This window comes from Trachypithecus francoisi, unplaced genomic scaffold, assembly GCF_009764315.1.
Source record: "Trachypithecus francoisi isolate TF-2019V2 unplaced genomic scaffold, Tfra_2.0 Lachesis_group6, whole genome shotgun sequence".
NCBI classification, from domain to species: domain Eukaryota; kingdom Metazoa; phylum Chordata; class Mammalia; order Primates; family Cercopithecidae; genus Trachypithecus; species Trachypithecus francoisi.
The window spans coordinates 49,480,045-49,493,834 of record NW_022681471.1 but is presented as its reverse complement, the minus strand read 5'-3'; the positions used below and the strand labels follow the sequence as shown (position 1 = coordinate 49,493,834).

Sequence of the window (13,790 nt, the reverse complement as noted above, 5' to 3'; positions counted from 1 at the left end):
CGCGGGCGCGGGCGCGAGACGCTGCGCGGCGGCAGCAGCGGGCGCGAGCTGCAGCTGTCAGGCCACCGAGGTCCAAGCCGCACTTGCTGCCCCATTGAGAACGAGGAGGCAGCAGGAGCAGTGACGGTGACACTAAGAAGCCGGACACCCGGCACGCAGAACTGACCTACCTGGCACCCGCGGGCCTCTACTGTTTCCTTCCCATTGTGTTGGGTAAGGTGCCTGTGCATGGGCAGGAACAGGGGCTAGGGGCTGGAGGACCCGGAAGGCCGGGAGGTGGGGGGCCTGTGAGAAGAGGGAGAAAGGAAAGCGTAGTTGATCCCGAGGACCACTCATAGCTTGGGAAAAGGGACTGAGCCGCTCCCGAGGTCGGAGTTGGGGGCAGGTGACAGTGCAGGGGGGCGTTGCTGAGTAATCCCGAGCTGCTGCCAGAGCCGGGCAGAGAGGCGCAGGGCTCCGTGGGGAGCGGGTGTGGCTCAGTGCGCATGCGCCACAGCCGACTCGCTCTAAGAGCTGGGGGTGAGGTGAGAGGACCTGGGTCGGAGGTAGTTGGGACTATGTGTGACATCTCACTTTCTAGGTCCGTCATGCTAACAGTGCCCCTGTCGTAGAGATGACAGCATTCTTGTCTCCTAAGGAAGCTTCTTTTCCTTGTGTTCAGCTCGCTTGATGTCATCCAAACCTTATCTACCTATTTGTCCCTGGGCAGTCTACTGGGGAAGAAGTGGCCTGGGGACGATGCTAAATTGCTATCTAGTGTGCCTTTGGCTTATAGCCCTAGAGCTGTCGTTGTGAGGAGTGAAAGGTTAGACGTGAGATTCCACATTGGACCCTTTGAGTTGCATATAGAATATAAATGTGGGCTTGAATGTAGGAATAGCGTTTCAGTGGCATGACAGCTGTGGCATTTGGAGTCGGCATGGATGTAGCTGATAACTTGTTAGCTCTGCAAAATGAATCCAGTGCGTCAGAGGGCTTCCCCGTTACGAAGCACCTACCACCACCACCAACGCCAAGTATTGGGTTGTATTGGAAACACTCAAACATTCGATCATTTCTCATCCGTGTTGAATTTTACATAAAGACAGCCGCGCCCAATTATTCAGTGCAGTATTTCCAATTATTGTGCCAGCATTCAACAGTGAGTTGAGTAATCCTTACCAGTGTGTCGCCACAAGATGGGCTTTCCCCACAGGTCCAACCATGGCTCCTCCCCTGTACAGACTTCCAACAGTGCCACTCTCATCCAGTGCCTAGCCCCCCCACCAGTTGCTATTCCCCTACCGAGCCCTGCAGTACACATGCCTTTCAAGACTTGCCTCTGAGCAATCTGCACTACTGATTTTGAGCATCATTCCACTCCATGGCAACTGAACTGATGCCAATTTGCTTTTCTGCCTCTCTTCTCTCCCTTATCATTCTAAAATGTACTATTTTCAAAGGTTCAACTTCTTTTTCTTCATTGTACTGCCTCCTCCCCCACCTCCACCCCCACCTGTAAGCATTCCCAACTAAATACAATAATTTAAATAAGGCTTTGTGGATGCAGGCACTGCAGATTCAGAAGGTTTCAAGTGTGTTAAAGAACAAAGAGCTGGGGAGTATTGGTTACAGAAATTCCTAATTCACCTTTCTGTCCAAGACTGAGACCCTGATGGGAAAAAAAAAAAAAGTCAATAAACTATCCTTAGAGCATGCTCATTAATGAGTTTGTGGGAGTAGGAAAGGGCAATTGCATCCTCTAATATTTGACTCAGTTAGAGCCAGATCTTTCTCTGAATGGGATCAAAATCAGAATAAGCGTTTTGGTCCAAATGCTTGCCCGATAGAGGACCCAGAAGGGATGCATAAGGCATTTGACTTTCCTATTTACATATTTAGTGTTATCAAAGAATTCATTTGCCTGCTTAATGCTACCTTGTTTAAAGGTTTGGATTAAATCTGGCATATTCTGGGGGAGGAAAAAATGATTTCATTTGCTTTTATACTATGCTAGTTCTTTTTAATTTAAGTATGTACTAAAGGACATCACATTCGTTTTCAAACAATGATGAATGATTGTGGAGATGCCAGCGCCCACCTACAACATCAAGTGGAGATCATTATTCTGCTCTTGTTTTTGGTAGGAATGGGAAAATGTATATACTTATTTTTAAAATGTAAGAGTAAGGGGAGGAAAACTCGAGCATTTCCCTTGACTTTCAACAGGTGGAATTCCCATTACGTCCCATCCAGAAAATGATCGAGTCAAGTTCATAACTTCTGCTCTTTAGTCACCTTATAAATAATAGTATTTGGACATCTTACAGAACTATGGATCTATTTGTACCTTGGTATCAATTCAGAGGCATTAATTCTGGGCACCTACCTAATCAGTTAATTGGTAAACAAATATTTATTATCTCTGTGGAGGATCCTGGTGCTGCACACTGAAGGGGCTTCAAAGATGTACACAAACAGTGAGCTTACTATCCAGGAATTTAAAATTGATCATGTAAGAAAGACAGGAACAAAATTTGTTAACAAAATAAGGCAGTATAATGATATTATTTCAACTGTAAACAATGAGATCCTGAGCTTGCATGTTAATTTGTAAACTCCCTGAGGGCAAGACCTTGCCTTAAATATTTATTAATTCCCAACGGTATCTACGCCCAGTGGATGTTGAGTGATGAAGATTGCAAAGTAGATTGGGTGGGGAGAAACCAGAAGCAGGGAGAGAACTTTCACAATAGATTAGATGTGAGAAGGTGTGGGCCAAAATGAGGATGGTAGCACAGGACTAGAAAAAATGATACTTCAAGGGAAAATCAGCAGGATTGAATGAAGGCAAGGAGACAAATCTAAACTGTATTCATTTTTCCTTCTAGCAAATAAATGGGAATTGGAGACAGTAGAGGAGAGTGGAGGGTTTCCTTAGTAAGGACACAACACACAATAGGCACTATAGTGTTTTCTCAAATATCAGTAGCAAGATTGGACCAGAAGACCCTGAAGGTCCTTTCAATGCTGAGACTCTGTGCCATATGCAGATGTTCAAGCTTGTTGAGAAACAAGGCATTCTCAAATATGGAAGAAAGAGAAAAGGAAGAATTCTTATACTTTCACTAGCAGGCCCTTTCTGAGAAGGGTTAACACAGAGCCATAAGGCCTGCACCAGTACATGAAAGGAGGTGGAGGAGCCAGAGGAATAAAAATCTCAAACCAAATTTTTCAAAACATGCTTACAAATTTTTGCAAACTTCATAACTTTTCATTCTTCCCCAAATCCTGTTAAGTAGGGCAGGTATTATCTGCTCTATTTTTATGTAAGAAGATACTGAAACAGAAAGATTAAATGACCCGCCCAAGTTCATAAAATAAATGAATGGTATAACAGTGAGGAAGATCCTGGTGTCCTGATTGCTGCCAGCTAGCTCAGTGCTCTTGACACTGAACCACATTGTTTTTCCTCTTTTTTCCTTGGCATAGAGCCTATAGGCCCAGAAGTTATGTGTGTACATAACCAAATAGGAATGCACAAGCAACTGCAGCATTATCTCAGACAGTTATTAATACATCATCATTATTCCTGGAGCTGAGCATTTGGTTTCCATATTCACTCAGTCTTTGACCTGTCTATTGAGTTTATCTGCAACTGAGAGAATAGGGTCAGTGAGTCTTTTAATGATGTGAACACCTGTTTGCTAGGAACTTAAGGAAGCTCATGTGGCATGGATGCTTAATACTAGCCATCAGAATCATGCCCAAGTTTGTACTTCTGTTACTTTTTAAAATGAGAGTTCAAGTGTTCTGCTCTGTAAAATTATCCTACAGACCGGTATAAAAAAATAAAAAGTGTGCTAACACTTGTTTCATCTTCATTTAAAGAAATGTTTGTTACTTGAGCTAATTCCAAAGACAGCAATTTGGGAGCAGGAAAAAGAGAACAACAATCAGGAATTGTAGGAAACTTGAGAATTCTGTAGAGTGTATATAAACCAAGAAGGAGTATAAAGCCTATCCATGGCCGGGCGCGGTGGCTCAAGCCTGTAATCCCAGCACTTTGGGAGGCCGAGGCCGGCGGATCACGAGGTCAGGAGATCGAGACCATCCTGGCTAACATGGTGAAACCCCGTCTCTACTAAAAAAATACAAAAAAACTAGCCGGGCGAGGTGGCGGGCGCCTGTAGTCCCAGCTACTCGGGAGGCTGAGGCGGGAGAATGGCGTAAACCCGGGAGGCGGAGCTTGCAGTGAACTGAGATCCGGCCACTGCACTCCAGCCTGGGCGACAGAGCGAGACTCCGTCTCAAAAAAAAAAAAAAAAAAGCCTATCCATTTAGGAGATATTATTTAAATTCATAATTACTGATTTAGATATCTAATGAATCCTTATTATAAGTTTTATCTGTATTTAGAAAATAACATGAGATTATTAAGCAGCAGTTTTTTTTTTAAAGCTTCGTTCTTCCTCAATAAGAAATAACACTACACAGATCTAGGCACTGTTTTTCTTCTTAGACCAATACTCTTGATGCTGCTTAAATAAGACTCTTGCCATAATTAGTTATAATATTAAATGAATGTATATTTAAATTCAGTAACACTAGCTAAATATTAAAACTGGTTTTTAAGACAGAACCTACCGGGTGCAGCGGCTCACGCCTGTGATCCCAGCACTTTGGGAACATGAGGCTGGCAGATCGTTTGAGCCCAGGAGTTTGAGAACAACCTGGGCAACATGGTGAAACTCCATCTCTACAAAAAATACAAAACTAACCAGGCATGGTGGTGCGCACCTGTAGTCCCAGCTACTGGGAAGGCTGAGGTGGGGAGGTTACTTGAGCCCAGGAGGTCAAGACTGCAGTGAGCCATGATTGCACCACTGCACTCCAGCCTGGGCAACAGAATGAGACCCTGTCTCAAATTTTAAAAAATAATAAATATAAGAGAAATGACCTAAACTAATAATAAAATAATTAGCCAAGATAATATACTTTATTGTAAACAGGAAGCCTACAAACACAACTTTTTTCTGCTCTCTAATTATGTGGAATCAATTGCAGAGACAACCTTGAGACAGACTGGTGAGTGCACTAACAACTTTCTTGGAGATGGGAATGTTGGTAGGTATAAAGGGAAGAAGTTTCATCTCTGACTTAGGATTTAAACATACCTTAGATTGCTCTGTACTTTCCTTTTCCTGAATGTCATCTATTGTGAATATCGTATACTTTCTTTAATTTGCTTTTACTTTGAATGGAGAATTAAATTGACAGACAATATAAAAAGTTTAAAAATTATATAAATTACAAATTAGGACAAGTTAAAGTTCTTGGAATAAAATTATTTTGCTTATGTTAAGCCTAGGTAGTATTTTGAACTTTTATTTTTGAAAAGCACCCTCTATAGGTTACCTCAGGTTGCTGTGGGTTCTTTTTTTTCTGACTTGAATATATTTTTATATATAGACTTAACATTATTTTATTATAGATTTTTTAAAATAATGTTTTCTATTCTGTTTTATAGCACCCTAAAAAGAAGAATAAAACAGCAACAGGAAAAAAGGAAAATATTTAAATTGTGACAAAAACCCACTGGGTAGGTATTTCAAGGGGGCACACTGTGGATTTGGGATATTTTAATATTTGATCTCTTAAAAATGAATATTAGAAAAATATATAGCTAGTACACAGGCATTCCAAAATCATTTTAAGGGAAACTAAATTTTGTAAAGTTATATTCAAATATGTGTGCTTCCGAAACTGTTTTGCATGCACTCCTTTGATTAGTGGTTCGTTTTCATCCCTTTGAGTCTATTGTATAAATATCATCCAATTAACTTCATCACTGTTGAGTTCCCACAATAGGCCTAGTGTGAAAGTACCTAACAGAATATAAGAAAAGGTAGTATTCATTCAGTAAGCATTTGATCTTTTTATTTTAAGATACATTCTAGGTATTCCATATGTAGACATGTTGTGGAGGTAACAAGTAGGTTACTGTATAAACATTAGCACTTTAAATTTACAGTATGTTTTCAAGTGTTGCTATTATAGAATTAAAACCTAAATCCAAAAACTAATAAGCTATTCAAGATTTCCTTCCTTCATGACAGCTGTTATATTGATGTCAGTCAATTGTTATCAACTTAAATGCCATTGTTCCATGAAGAAAAAATTACTTGAGAGGGTGTTCCTATCAATGCAAGTATAATGGGGTAAATGCCTGAAGAAATGTAACTTGTTCTCTCTTTCAAATTCTGGGGTCCACTCTAATTCTGGCCCAGACCTCTACCAACAGAATCAAGAATCCAGTTTATGTAGCTTTCTCTTCTCAGTAATTCTTGTATCCATCAGGAGCAGACTTCAAACCCCAAGTCAATTTCATCCTATTTGCCTATTGTTTGGAACTGTCCAAAACAGAAGCTAAAGTTGTCGCACATTTGAGTGGCATTCTTGTTCTAGGCTTCCTCTCCTAGAACAGGGTCAGAACTGAACCAAATTACAGGACCATCTGCTAGTCCATTTACCCATGGCACTCAGCCATTTTCCTGGCACGACAAAAGACCTCAGAAAAACAAGACCTATTTTTCCCCTTATGCAAAATTAGTTTTATTTCTTCTGCTGTACTACATCAATTAATGAGCATAAATCAAGAGAAGTTGAATGAGAAGGCCTCATAATTCAGAGAAATTTGCTATGAAGTTGATTTCAGTTTCAGGTTTAACTGTTTTCCCTCCTACTTTTCCTTTTATTTTCAGGTTCTCTTGGTTACAAACTCCTTCCCTTCTGGTGCTGCAAAAATGAGTGGGAAATCCCTGCTCTTAAAGGTCATTCTCTTGGTGATGGTGGAGTTGGGAAAAGTTCGCTTATGAACCGTTATGTAACCAACAAATTTGACTCCCAGGCTTTTCACACCATAGGGGTAGAGTTCTTAAATCGAGATCTGGAGGTAGATGGACGCTTTGTAACCCTCCAGATCTGGGACACTGCAGGGCAGGAACGTTTCAAGAGCCTTAGGACACCCTTCTACAGGGGAGCAGACTGCTGCCTCTTGACCTTCAGCGTGGATGATCGGCAGAGCTTCGAGAATCTTGGTAACTGGCAAAAAGAATTTATTTACTATGCAGATGTGAAGGACCCTGAGCATTTCCCCTTTGTAGTTCTGGGTAACAAGGTAGACAAAGAGGATAGGCAAGTGACTACTGAGGAGGCGCAAGCCTGGTGCATGGAGAATGGGGATTACCCTTATTTAGAAACTAGTGCCAAAGATGATACTAATGTGACAGTGGCCTTTGAAGAAGCTGTCAGGCAGGTGTTGGCTGTAGAGGAACAGCTGGAGCATTGCATGTTGGGTCACACCATTGACTTGAACAGTGGCTCCAAAGCAGGGTCTTCGTGCTGTTAAAGATAGGGAGCCTTTTAAAAATGTGCCCCAAATTGGTCAGTCAGTAGTGTAAGAATAACTGTGCCCCTCTAAGAGTGCACACACACACACACACACACACACAAGAGGGTAGAGACAAGGTTCTGATTGTGAAACAGAGCCTTTCAAATTGAAGTGTAGATCTATTTTTAAAAAAAGGAAGAAAAAAAAAAGCTCTATCAAGCCAAGTGTATTTTGTGTAATTTCTGCTATTTCCCCTTCATGTCTGTCTCAGGACATATCAGAAAGTTTTAGTCCTGAGACAGTTAAATATTTTTTAAATCACAATTTAGACCTAGAACCCAGCTGCATGAAGGAGTTAAAGAGCTACAACTATTTCTTAAAGTGTTCCATTAATCAACTAACAAATGTCACTATCAGACTCTTGCCAAGCAGTTTCTGACATTTCTGACAAAGGGGAAAAAATCAGACTTTGAGCTGTATTACAGTAAAAATAATAATGCAAATAAGGATTCCTAGGTTTGATTATAAAGAAGTTGTAATGATTAGGAGTGCAAAAGTATAATGATATACACTGACTTGTTTAAATCCTTATGTATGGTTTGCTCCCATCTGAGCTTTTCAAAAAATACCATCTCAGTAAGAGATACTCTAATGACCCTGGCAATTGATTATACTTCTTGTGTTTGAAGTCATAGGATACTAGTGAATGGATTATGCTTAAATATGCCAACCACCTTTGCAAATAAATGGTTGGTCTGCTTTTCCTTCCTAAGTCTACTTTTGCTGCATAGAGATGTTGCTTCTCTGACAACCTCTTACCAATTTAGCAATGCTGCTTAGTATATGAAATTGGATGCAGTGCTCTCTGCTCATAATTTAGATGGTCCTTCGATCCAACATGCTGGGCTCATGGAGAAGGCTTCAGAAAAGATTGGGGGATAATGAACTTTTCTCACAGGGCTCCTTAACTCAAATATTTGTTGTAGAAGAAGGAACTGGTTTCTTATATGTTGCACTATATGTTCAACTAGCCTAATTAGGACATTGAAAGTGACAGAAGAGCAGATTTTAACCCAGTGTTAGAATGAATTTCCCATAATCAGAGTTGTCCAACAGTGGAATGGACTGCCTTAATAATGAGCTCCCTGCCTCTGAAAATATTCACTGGATGACCATCTGTTAGAATACCATAAAAAGATTTTCTGTACTGGCTACATGTTCGGTATAAAGTCCTTTCTGGCTCTAAGTTCTATGAATCTATAAATTACATCAGTGCCATGCTGTGGTTAGATTTATCTGATGATAACAGCTAAGACTATGGAGAGGGACTTTTAAAATTCTCAAACCATTCTGTGATCAATCTTTAACAGCAACTACATAGCTCTTCCTTTTGCTTTTGCACTGTGGCCGAAAAAATTCTGAGCTCTGAGTAATCTTTATGTGCACTGATAAAAAACATCTTAAAGCTCCATGTTAAATATAAAAATGGCTTGACAATTTTTGATTACCATGACTGCCATTATATACTGTATTATGAATATGCAGTGTGGTTCTTGTTGGTTGATCTGTGTATCCTGCATAGATTTTAATCTGTACTTTAAAACATCTATGATAAAAATAGTGACAGACAGAAATTACCCCAAAAAGAGACCTAGGCCAGGAAGGGGGTGGGAGCTTTCATAGGAATACAGCCTAGAACTCTCCATTGTAGCCACATATGGAATCAGCCTTACTTACATGTAGGACCTTTGTGCTTTAAGAGCTCTGGGACATATTGGCAAAACAGAAAAAAAGAGGACAGTATTTCAACCCAGTCATACTCAATATTTCCAATGAAGATATAATCCTTACCCCATTGTTCAATTAACTTTGATGCCAGAAGTCAAAGCCAGAACTGGGACCCCACGCTCTTAAGTACTGGTCCCTATCCTGCCTATGCCTATAGCCAGCCACACTGGTTTCCAAGTTCTATGATCATTTTGCTACAATCATGTTAGGGTGAAAATCTGTACGTCAGAACTGTTAAATGCTAATTATTTTCAAGTGCATGAGACCTGGGGCCTTCTCTTTCTACTTGCACTCTGCTTATACTAGTTTCTATTTGTAGATCTCAGGTCTTCATCATAAAGACCTCCATCAACTCACAAAAGTACTTGTCTCTATTAGAGTGGCATGTGGTCATTTGAGTTAAAAAAAAATTACATGGGTATCAGATTCATAGGCATCCTGTCCATCTAAGACAAGTGTTAATCTTATTGGTCCATCAACTGGAGCCCCTTTCCTCTTAGCCATACCATTATTTTCTGCCAAATTACCATTCAATATCTTAGTGAAAGCACTCAACATTAAGTGACATAAACAGTGGCATTTGGGTAAGCAACACTCATGGGGTGCTGACATATAGTTTGGTAAGATTAAAAAACCAAAGGCTGAAATCTGTGAGTACCAAGAACTGTGCATATAGGTTAGAAATTGACTGTGTACCCTAGAATGTGCATGTAATATTTTCCATAGGTGTTTTTTTAAGAACACTAGATTTTTGGAATAATATATTTCTAATTAGGACTATACTGTTTTTCAATGGTCTGGTAAAACATCATACAGAATATTTATTTAGTTTATTGTCATGTATTGGCTAACTTTTAGGGGCCTCAGATTCCGTATGTCTTCAGTGGATTGATGAATATCAGGTTAATTTGTGCCTGCCCCAGCCATCACTTTATTCTGAGGTATTCCCAATCCTCTTGTTGCAGGTGCTGCTAAAAAAGAATCTCAAAATTGTGTATCAAATATTTTCTTTCGACTGTAAAAAATCATCTGTGTTAAAGTGAATAAAAAGTGCATTTTGAATAACCAACACACAATGTTGTGTTTTTTTCCCTCCCTTTGTCTTTTTGAGCAATGGGTGGGTGTGATGGACAGTACTTATTAATCAAGTCACTCTTTCAGGCTGCACTGGATGTGGCCTCTGGATCATGTTTTCATGTGGTACTCCAAGCAGCCACTACCTAGTGATCAGATACTGCTATATTGATTGTGAACAAACTCTAAAGATTGGGGCAGGGAGGTCCTTTTTATTTTATACCACTTTCTTTCTATTTATTTATTTAGAGACAGGGTCTCTCCATTGCTCAGGCTGGAGTGCAGTGACGCAATCATGGCTCATAGCATCCTCAAACTCATGGGCTCAACCACTTTCTAATGCATGATGTATATTGGGACTGGAATTGAATCTTAACTTTCCACTTTATTTCTTTAATAATTTAAAACCATTACTTAATGGATACAATGTACACTATTCTGCTGATGGGTACACTAAAAGCCCAGATTTCAATCTGCAATATATCCATGTAACAAAACTGCACTTGTGCCCCCTAAATTTATACAAATAAAAGGAAAAAAATTAAACAATATTGCATAAAAAAATAAAATAAATGTTAAACCATCGCAAAATATAAACAGAGTAGATATATTCCCTTTATTTTCCTGACTGGTGAATTGTCCAGACCTTAGGAAAACATGAAAATATAGGTGAAACAAATAAGAAAAGCGAAGAATAATTTTGTTAAATATCTGTTCTCTTGCCTCTCACATATTGGATTTTAAAGATATATTAGCACCCAATGACTTGAATATACATAATGGCAGTTTTTAAATTGGACACAAGTCTTTCCACAGCGTATATAGTTTCATTACATTGGTTCCATCTGCCACAGATTTCACTCTCTTCTCCTCTCTGTCTACTTTTGCCTGTTGCAACTTTGGGCAGTCGAAATTGGGGGTGGGGAATTTGTTGGGAAACAGATTTTTTTTTCCACATGTACCATTTCCATCTCTGAGGATTAAATTTAACACATTATCAGACCATGCTTCAAATGCAGCACCCCAAATCATTTTGACTAGTCTATAAGATGCAACTTTTAGAATATAGAAAGTCATAGATTTATAAGCCACTTAATAAGGATTTGCTCATTCGTAACTGATTTTTTTTTTTTTTTTTTGAGATGGGCTCTCTCTCTGTCACCCAGGCTGGAGTGCAGTGGCCTGATCTCAGCTCACTGCAACCTCAGCCCCCGGGCTCAAGCAAGTCTCATGCCTCAGTCTCCCTAATAGCTGGATTACAGGCGCCCACCACCACACCTGGCTAATTTTTGTATTTGTTGTAGAGACAGGGTTTCACCATGTTGGCCAGGCTGGTCTCAAACTCCTGGCCTTAAGTGATCCACCCACCTGGCCCTCCAAAGTGCTGGGATGACAGGTGAGAGCCAATGTGCCAGGGCCAATAACTGATATTTTAAAAACAGAATACTAACTTCCTGTCTTTGCTGTTTCTCTGCCTGATTCATAACCCAGTGGGCAATCTCCTCATGATGTCTTAAGAAACAGTATGGTCTCATTTTCTGGAAATGGTTTGGTGATAGTCCTTCCAGAAAGAGGCAGGTGTGGAATACATAATTTGTCTTCCATCTTGTAACTATATTTTTAAAACACACTGGAAAATTGAGGTATCAATTTGAGTAATTTCAAGCTGGGAGGTGGGATGGACATCTCTGCTTTCATTTGAATTACCCAAAGTAGATCTTGCAGCAGTTTTTTCCTCAGTGATCTAGATAATCATTTCACTTTTTTTCTGTCCTTGCTGTGAAAATGTAAAGTTTACTACAGTGCAATGTTTTTCTTACACTTGACTTTAGGGCAGATAAACTGTAATATACTGTCTTAGTCCATTTGGGCTGCCTTAACAAAATACCATAAGCTTGGTAGGCAATAAACTACAGAAATTTATTTCTCAGCTCTGGAGGCTAGGAAGTCTAAAATCAAGGTATCCTAAGATTCAGAATCTGGTGAGGTCCTGATTTCTGGTTCACAGATGGCACCTTCTAGCTGTGTGGAAGGGGGAAGGGGTTTCTCTTGGGCCTCTTTTATAAGGACACTAATCCCATTCATGAGGGATTCACCCTTGTGACCTAATCACCTTCCAAAGGCCCCATCTCCTTATAATGCCATAACATTGGAGGTTAGGATTTCAACCTATGAATTTTGGAGGGGGGGGACACAAACATTCAGACCATAGCATACGCCTTTGATAAAACTATAATGTGCATGATTTGGATATTCACTAATGTTTTATTTTCCAACTGGTCACTTTAATTTCCTCAAGTTTCCATCACCAAAAGAACTCTCATTCTTTACTACTTTCTCTTTAAGAGAAGGAAGGGATAATGACAAAAGCTATGCATGTTTACGGAATAAAAGAAAAATTATTAAATGCCCTCTTACTGATATGCTTGCAAAAACTGGTGAGCAAGGATCTCTTATTCTGCTAGTGATAGTAGTGGTAATAATGTGTGAAAGGGGTTTTTTTAAAGGGGGCAAGAAGTTACTTAATATTTTCCCAGTGAAAACAAGCATCTTCACAGCTCAGGATGTGGTGTCGTCACCTGTAGCCATCTAGGAACTGCTGCAGTGATCTTTGTGTCTTCATAAATCTCTTTGCCTTCTCCAAGGAAACAGAATGATGATTCAGTTATATATAAAAGCCTTTTAAAACAGTGGGTTTTGTGTGTACAAGCATGTGTATTTTTAAGTAATCTGCCAGTTCCTTTCGTGCTCTATGAACTATGGGTAAATGTGTAATGGGTCTCACTATAGCGCTCCTGAATTTTAATCAGAGCTGCCAAGCTGTGCCGCCTCTAGTTAATTGATTGATAAAAAGAATTGGGAAATGCTGCCTTAATGAAAGAAATAGTTCTTAGTTCAACATTAGTTATATTGATTAGAGTAAAAATACAAATCATGCCTTCCTGTGGTGCATTCATGAGGAAGCAAGAAACAGGCTTATATCATCTCTTTTCTCTTACGTTGTTCCTGGCTGCCTTAGAAACGATATATCCAAGGGTGTGTCCTGTAATTTGCTGTTTGCATAATATTGTATTGAAGGGTTTACCACAATTACCCATATTGCTAAACATTTAATAAAGCATTAATTGCTAGACATTTAGGTTGTTTTACAGCTGCCTTCTTTTCATAAAATAAAGCAGCAGTGAAGTTCCTTAATATCAATCTTAATTCTCACCTCTGTTTATTTCCTACTAGTAAAATTTCTAGGTCAAAGAGTATGAATTTTTTTTAATTTTTAATATATACTGGCAAATTGGCCTCTAGAAACTTATCCCAAATGACATCCACCAGTAGAATAAGAGAAGACTATCTTTCCAACACCCAAACGTATGGACTATTATCTTCCTTTTTAACTCCATATGTGCAGTCCAATGGGTGAAAACATGATCTCATGTTGCAATTTACATTTATTTAATTCTTTGAGAGTAATTGTTTATATATTTATTGGCCATTTTTATTTTTCCTTGAGTGAATAGACCTTATGGGGGTTGGGGAACATTCATTTTTGTTTCTTATT

The 13,790-nt window shown here is 39.4% G+C and overlaps 1 protein-coding gene across 1 annotated transcript; it reads left to right on the top strand.

The window, feature by feature from the left end:
- The first annotated feature begins 9 nt into the window (after nucleotides 1–9).
- Nucleotides 10–9,560, top strand: RAB9B (RAB9B, member RAS oncogene family). Its single transcript, XM_033201644.1, is given in 4 exon segments — nucleotides 10–213; nucleotides 5,510–5,581; nucleotides 6,744–6,816; nucleotides 6,819–9,560. Coding segments are annotated over 2 exon segments (603 nt in total). The 5' UTR covers nucleotides 10–213; nucleotides 5,510–5,581; nucleotides 6,744–6,785; the 3' UTR covers nucleotides 7,391–9,560.
- Nucleotides 9,561–13,790: the final 4,230 nt, after the last annotated feature.